The sequence below is a fragment of the Arachis stenosperma genome, chromosome 3 (assembly GCF_014773155.1).
Source record: "Arachis stenosperma cultivar V10309 chromosome 3, arast.V10309.gnm1.PFL2, whole genome shotgun sequence".
Classification (NCBI taxonomy): domain Eukaryota; kingdom Viridiplantae; phylum Streptophyta; class Magnoliopsida; order Fabales; family Fabaceae; genus Arachis; species Arachis stenosperma.
The window spans coordinates 157,266,267-157,274,434 of NC_080379.1; the positions used below are offsets into that span (position 1 = coordinate 157,266,267).

An 8,168-nucleotide genomic window follows, 5' to 3' on the forward strand; every position below is an offset into this window, starting at 1 on the left:
TCAAATGGAAATTATTTATATAATGTAGGGTCTACATTTCATGGCATCTTGATAGGTGTCTCTGTTTTTTTTTTCTTAAATGGTATTTTAATTTAATTTGGATTCCCTAGAATATATAATCTCAGTGACAGTTGATACAATGGAGACAAAAAATATAGTTTATCAATTATCAATGATTATTTTGAAAACAGTAAAGTTGAACTATCATTATTAAAATATATGTGGTTTCAAATTTTGACAAAATGTTAAGGAAGAAACTCGTGATGGTGATGAAGAGATTCATTCACGTGTATGAATATATGGAATTGCAGCAGCTCTAGATCGTTAAAAATGTTGGCTATAGATTAATGGGACTTGCCAATGAATAGCTATGAGAGATATATTAAGAATAGTTTGTAGTAAACTACAATTTTTTATTTATGAATAAACGAAATTAATTTTGTATTCACGAAATGAGTAATTATTATTTTTATTTAGAAAAGTTTAGAGTGATAATAAATCTATTTATGAATGAAATTAACATATTTAAATATTTTTATCCATGTATATTATTTTTTTCAATACAAAGCTAATTTTATTTATTTTCGAATAGATTTGCTAATATTTAAAACTTTTATAATAAAACTAACTCAACAGTTTGAGTATTATAGTTGAGAGTCACCGAAAAATGAGAGTAGCAAAATAAAATATTAATATGAAATAGAATGATTAGTGTTCAAAAAACTTTTTATTGAAGTGTAAAACATTAAGCAAAAAGTCTTTGGTATATTTGTTAAAAATTCATTAAATAAATAGTATATAATGTAAGAAATTTATAAATATAATACCTTAAATCTTTGGATTAGGATGTACTAATGTCAATTTCTTTTTGTAATTTATCACTTATTCATTTAGTTCTTTCCAATAGTTGAGTTCCTCTGGATACTTATATCCAATATCATAGGTGGATTGGATTTCAAGGACTCGGCAAGGATATAAAGCAAACTAGTAAGGGATGACTATTAACATTTACAAAGGATAAAGGATATTGGTTTTTGCACAATTATTTTGCACTGTAAAAATGTAAGAGTTAAACAAATATATGAGAATAACATTTTTAATGTACAAAAACATGGTTGAAAGAAAAGGATAACAGAGAGAGACTCAGCAGAACCACAAGTCCACAACACAACCACTGAGCATTGAGCACTACCTTTGCATGAATTAATAAATGCATGGCATGTGCACTTAAAGCCTAAACACCCCACAACTCCTACCACTAGATGAAAAAATGGTTTTCGAATTCACAATTCTTTTTTATATATATTCTGAGTAAATTCACTTATTTTTAATGTTGGAGAATGATATTACAATTTCTATGTTTGATAGTACCACTTCGTATATAATTATATATGATTTTTTTATATTGTATATTTGTATGAATTTATTAAAAAAAAGTAATATTATCAAAATAGAAGTAATTGATAATATTCATTCTTTCTAATATAACATGATAGAATTGAACTAATTTGCTAGTATATCTCAATAAATAGTTAAAGTGTTGGGCCATCGTGGGAGAAACGAAATGAGAAAACACATAATGAGTCTCTCGTGGCACCACTTTGAATACTTTTTAATCACCAGATTGATGAAACCATCAGTCTGAAACTATTTATTGGGCCACTATAAAAAGTGGAAATGAATTCTCTCTATTTTTTTTATTATTCGAGAGAATAAAGTGTAATATCCTATCTTTAATTTTACAAGTGGGATTAGAAATAAATGACAGAGAGAATGCAATGAAGGATAAGATCTTTCACTGGATACCATCCAGTTTTTTTTTTCACTGGAGAGGATCCACTCCCATAAAAAGTTTAAGACACTACGTCAAACTCAAAATCTTAAAATATCAAATTAACGAGTCTCTCATTTTATAAATTTCTCATATTTTTTTATTTTTTTGAAGTGAACGAGACTAATTTTATGCACTCTTCACACTTATAACATTATCGCCAAGAAAAAACACCATTTGACTTCTCGCAAGGGAAAAAAAAGTGCATGTAACGAAACTCTAAATTAATATAAGTCCTCATAGAATAATTAATCCAGTGCATGTATGTAAAATAAGATGACCAAACTGCTGAGTTTGTTTTTTATTCCTTTCTGAGGTTCGTCTTAAGTGTTGAAAGCCCTTGTTGTAACCACACTAAAAGCTAGTGGACTGTGGACCATCTTAGCAATATCATTCCTCTTGTATGGTGGGTGGTGCTACTTTTTTCATGACTATAGTTATTATGAGTTATGGTCATTCTTTTTTTTTTTTTTTTTTATTCAAAGAGTTATGGTCATTCATTCAGGGACCAAAGTGAAAGTGACACAACTTTTCACTTGGGCTCCACCCCTTTTATTTTTTGGGGTCAGCTTGTTATTAAGAGATGCTTTTTTATTGTTTTGTTAAACAACATTATATTGTATCAAAAAAAAAAAAAGATTATATTATTGTCACTAGAAATATTTGAGCCTCATTATTAAATCAAGTATATATCTTTTGCATGCTTAACAGCTTTAATTAAATTCAGTTCAAACTTCTTCCATTTTCATAATGATACTTTTGGAAGTTGCAAATGCAAAGTGGTATCATGTTATGTGAAAAGGCAATGCTGAATTAAACATTTTAATTTGCTATTTTCTATTTTCTTTTTACGTAGGAATTATTCATAGTAGAACTAGAAGAAATTCTTTCTCATCCATAAAAGGACAAGCATTTCTATTCCACACAACGATGTCCATCTTGTTTATCTTCTCACTCTTTTTATGTCGCTTTTCTCATTAACAAACAAAGGTTGGGATGCTCCAAGAAGTAAACAAGAGACTATACCTAAACAAGCAAAAAATAAAATAAAACAAAATTATACTCAACATCTTTTCTTATGGTTCTTTCCGAACTCATTTTTTTTCAAAATAAACTAATTTTATTGTTAGGGAACTACTAATAATTTAATAGGTAAAATATATTTTTTATCTCTAAAGTTTAGCAAAAATTTAAAAAAAATCTCTAAATTTTATTTTATTTCAATTTTATCTTAAAAGTTTTCGATTTGCATCAAATATGCCTTTGATGGATAAGTTTTCAAAAAATTTAGAACCAATTCAACAACAATTATATAAGAACAACCTTCAATACAAGCAAATCAAATATAATTATCATGCATTATTGTTGGATTGGTCTTAAACTTTTTAAAAATTTAGCTGTCGGGAATATATTTGATACTTTTGGGACAAAATTAAAACAAAATAAAATTTAAGGATATTTTTAAAATTACTATTAAACTTTAAAGAAAAAAAATACTTTATCTAATTTAATATTATTAGTGATGTTTTTGTTCTCAATAACTGATATTTCTTTTTGTGCAGTGAATAATTGATCTTTGGTCAACATGTATGTTACGCGCAAGCCCATGTGGGGACAATATTGGGCGAACTTATAGGCCCAAAATAAGGCCTGAAACGTTTTGTTTTATAAATTTGTTCAACCAAGACCAAAAAAAAAAAATTTGTTCAACAAATTTAATGAACTCATCATAAGCTGTCGGCCTCTTACCAAGTTAAGTTCATAAGTCAAAGCCATCGATTCTACTAAAATTTTCAAGCTTAACCACTGAAAACAAAACACTGCCACTGATTCATTCAATCGTCAAATTTGTTCCTTTTTCTCATTTCTGAATTCTACGATGCAAAGGGTATCTTCAACAATCTCAAGGACTCAGACGTTTTGTTTTTTAAATTTGTTCAACAAATTTGGTCAATGTGATATATTGAATAGTGAGTTAGCTTTTCTTAGCTTTGATGGAATCATGGAATGCAATTCATCATAAGGCTATTATGTTGTGTAACAATTTATGTCTCCTTTGAAGAGTTTTGTTTATTTATTTATGATAATATGATTTGGCTTGTTTTATTTCAGTATCACTTGGGAAGAGGTCATATTGGAGCATCCATGAAAGCAAAACTTTATGACCTGCTGGAGCATAGAGCTTCAGAATGGTATTATTTTTTCTTTTTTAATTATTATGGTTGTTATTAAGATATGTATCACGATATTTGTACCATTCCAAAATTCATGTTCTGACCTCAGCTTTGTTTATCCTTGGCAGTCGATATTTTGTCATTCCTGTTTGGAGAGGAAGTGGTTATACGACAATGTTTGTTCAAGGTTTGATAAAAATTTTATCTCGGTTATCATTTAGTCTAAATTTAATTTATACTTGTGAATCAAAACTGTGTTACAAATCTTTGATGATTTTTAAAAGAGAGTCTGAACAGTTTTGACTTTTGATACATAGGATAAACACTGACCTTGGACCCTTATGTACATCCTAAAAATCTAGGTTACTAGTAGAAGTTCTATAAGCCCAATCTATTCAGATAACTAATGGAAACTTGAATATACCATGCTCTTCAGCTATGTTGATGCAAACGATGTATTTGTTTTGTTGTCTCTATTTGCTTCTCTTCTTCCAATTTGATCTTGAGATGCATATTCATTCTTTTCTTGCAGTGCAGATGCCACACATTCTTTTTACGGGTCTTGAAGATTACAAGGCCAGGGGAACACAAGCAGCCCCCTACTTTACTGTGACCTTTTACAAAGAATTTGCTGAGACGAAGGACTTGGTGCTTATCTTGGTGCTTAAGCTGACTGACTCTGAGGCGGAATGGCTAATAGAAACTGTTCAGTCTTTCTATTTGAATGATGCAAGGTACAAACTGGTTGAGAAGTTCAACAAAGAAACACATGATTTTGAGTTTAAGGATGTCTTGCAAGCGTTGAACATGCCGATTCTGTGACTACTTTTAATTGGACAAATACTAAATTGCTGCAACAAGCAAAGAAGAAGGGTTGATTGAAGCAAGGACATTGAAGTTGCAAATGAACCTGTTTATCGAGATGTCAGCCTATGGTGAAGGGAGACACAAAATGGAAATGACTCATGGCAAGGTTAGAGGAGATATTTCTTCATTTTTTATTTGTTAAAATCTTGCATTCAAATACTTTTATGTGTTTCCTTCTGGTGCAAGGAAGGGACTAGAAGTTAACTTTCAATTATATATATCCCCAAATGTAGTCTTGTTTCTTTCTTGTTTGCTGAAACATTACTTACCCAGTTACCAATAAAGTATAATGAAGGATGTGTGAAACTAGAAAAATATCAATACTATTTATGAACATTGATCTATTTTCTTGATTGTTAATTCTACAAATAACATTTAAGAAAATACAATATGAATAGCAAGGGAAAAATAAAGCTAAGCTTTGCATTACATTCAGAGTATGATCTTCATGAAAATCACTGCATTATCATATCACGTTATTCCAAATCTTCTCAAAAACCTCTTGATACATGACATTTTTAGTACTATCTCATGCATTTTTGTTCTTGTCTAAAATTAATATCTTAAGGCTAGCTTTGGATTTTACTCTTGATATAGCAACATAGAGTTGTCCATAAGTGAAGACATGTTTTAACAAAAACAAACCGGCATGAGAGAGTGGTTGCCCTTGACTTTTATAAATGGTCATGGCAAAACAAAGTTCAATAGAAAATTGTCTTCTCTGAAACTGGATCAGATGAGATTAAATTCATTCGAGGAATGAAAACTTTCTCACCAATATGCTGTCCCGTAATAATAATAGCACTTATGATATTATGTCTCAATTCACTAACAACTAATCTTGTAGCATGATTGGAATTCCTTTTTCAAACTTATTAATGATTTGGAGTTCAAGAACATTTCATTTAAGAATTCAATAGTGATCCACTTAACTTCGATGCCAACATCTTGATCTGTCACACAAAATGAGCCCGAACTTAAATACTCTTTCTCCTCTGAAGCATCTCATCATCTTCAAGAATTGGTGCTAACAATGCTTTATCTTTCAAAAAATTGAAGTCACTCATATTACCCAATAATTTCGGTTATGTGAAGTCAACAATAGTATCCAGAGGAAACTGTGATTCCCAAATTCGAAGAACTCATATGCAATCTCATGATTGGTCAAGGTAAGCACTTTATGGTAAGACCATAACTTTGATGAGTTAATTTTTGCAAAGTACCACATTTTTTCTACAAGCTTTTTGAAATACCGGTAATATTTGAGGAAAGTCACGTCCAACGACAATTGTTTTTCCACCAAAAATTTTATATGTTGTTACAGAACCTCATAAGATCTCTAAGAGTGCGATCAAAAGCCTCAAAAGCAAATTTACTAATCATATTCCAACTTCCTTACTTGATGTTGCAAGTTGATAATTGTGTAAACTTTAAAGGTATGAAAATCAGGTAAAAGAAGTAAACCAATCTCACTTGAACACAACTAAATGCTCATTTGGAAGATGGAAGCTTAATGTTTTAACAGAAGGCCATGTGTCATGGATATGACATGCAAAAATCCTCCACCACAATTGTGTATTTTGCTATGTAGAATCATAATGATCAAATTACCCATATTGTTATCACCTCTAAAATCTTGACAAATAAAAAAGAACACGAAAATATTATTTTATTAAAATCTAAAAAAAATTGGCTACATATGTAAAAATTTACAGCTCTTAGTTTTATGATACTTGTCCCAAAACACACAACACGCATGTTAGGAAAAATATTTTAATAATAATAGAAAATTATATAAATAAACAGAACTTATCTCATGAAAATAAACATTAACTAACAAAATAGTATTACACTTATTCTATAAAGTTACATCCTTATTAACAGCAAAATAGAAAAAAAATATTACTTAGATATTATAAATAAGAAAAAATATTATAAATAAATTTTTTTTTAAAATATATCAATGATGTTGTAAAATAAATAAATAAAGAATAAATATAAAAGTATAATTATATAACTCTAATAGTAATATTCACCACAATTATTATCATAATATAATAAATATGATTAGTATATTTAATATTATAGTAAGATATATAAAGAGAGAGAATAGTAATTAGTAATATGAAAGAGAGAGAATAGTATTTGTTGTTGTGTAACATCAACGGAGGTTTAACCTCCTATTTATAGGCATACAGAAAGAATATTTTTAACCTTCATTAATTTTCATTCTCTCTTGAGAATGTAAGCCTCATATAGAAAATGGGCATCCACGTCCCATTCTTATTACAACACTCCCCCTTGGATGACCATTTATGATTATTGTCTCGTTAAAACTGATAAACTACGTTTTAGGGTTTATCTTGTGTTGAATTTAGAGGGTTTTGTCAACTTTTCTCCCAAGTATCCAATGAAATAGCATAATTTTGTAAATTCTCCTTTAATTGGGTTTAAGAGTAAAAACATATTTTTTAGGACTTAAAATAGCTAAATCTAATTCTCCTTGATTCCATTAGATGCCTTGATATGTTTGCTAAGTGATTTCAGATTTATGAGGTAAGGATTGGACCAAGGGAATGAAGAAAAAGCATGTAGACTGGGAGTTTACCTGTTCTTTTCAAAGAGAGGGCAGATTGAATCCTTGTGAATCGAAGAGGAACGAAGTCCCTTGAAATGAATGGAGAACTCATGAAGAAATGATGGAATCGCAAAAGCTGTCAAGCCGACCTCTTCGCACTCAAACGACCATAACTTGAGCTACAGAGGTCCAAATGAGGTGGTTCTAGTTACGTTGGAAAGCTAACATCCAGGGCTTCGAAACAATATAAGATTTGCCATAGTTGCATCGCGTATAAGGGTGCATACGTGCACGGTGTGCGGACACGCCGATGGTGGCACATGATCCACTTAATGCAACTCGTGGCCAGCAATTTTAGAAGCCTTGTGGGTCCAATCCAACTCATTTCTGATGCTATTTAAGCCAAGGATTGAAGGAGAATCAACATACTTTTGATCATTAGTCATAGTTTAGTTTTAGAAGTAGTTAGAGTTAGTTTCTAGAGGGAGAAGCTCTCACTTCTCTCTAGAATTAGGATTAGGATTAGGTTTAGTTCTTAGATCTAAGTTAATCTTTGCTCTCATATACTTCTACCTTTCAATTCCTTGTTGTTACATTCATTCTTCTTCTATTCTTTTGTTGTAATCTCATTTATGTTGCTCCTATATTTTGTTGTAGATCTAGTTTTGTTTCTTCTATTTTCTTTCAATTCAATTTGAGGTAATTCATAATAATTACG

At 30.1% G+C, this 8,168-nt stretch overlaps 1 protein-coding gene across 5 annotated transcripts; it reads left to right on the forward strand.

Annotated features, from left to right (window-relative positions):
• Nucleotides 1–3,604: 3,604 nt before the first annotated feature.
• Nucleotides 3,605–6,670, forward strand: LOC130969881 (uncharacterized). Of its 5 annotated transcripts, none has more exons than XR_009081943.1 (5): nucleotides 3,605–3,719; nucleotides 3,944–4,023; nucleotides 4,134–4,192; nucleotides 4,538–4,978; nucleotides 5,932–6,668. XR_009081943.1 is itself a non-coding variant. In XM_057895786.1 (3 exons), exons 1-3 carry the CDS (start codon nucleotides 3,920–3,922, stop codon nucleotides 4,825–4,827), a joined length of 453 nt encoding a protein of 150 aa, XP_057751769.1. In that variant the 3' UTR covers nucleotides 4,828–5,861. The 5 variants fall into 5 exon arrangements, 1 of the variants encoding a protein (XP_057751769.1); XR_009081944.1 differs by having other exon boundaries at nucleotides 3,605–3,801; nucleotides 5,932–6,667; XR_009081942.1 differs by lacking the exon at nucleotides 3,605–3,719 and having other exon boundaries at nucleotides 3,920–4,023; nucleotides 5,874–6,670.
• The last annotated feature ends 1,498 nt before the right edge of the window (nucleotides 6,671–8,168 follow it).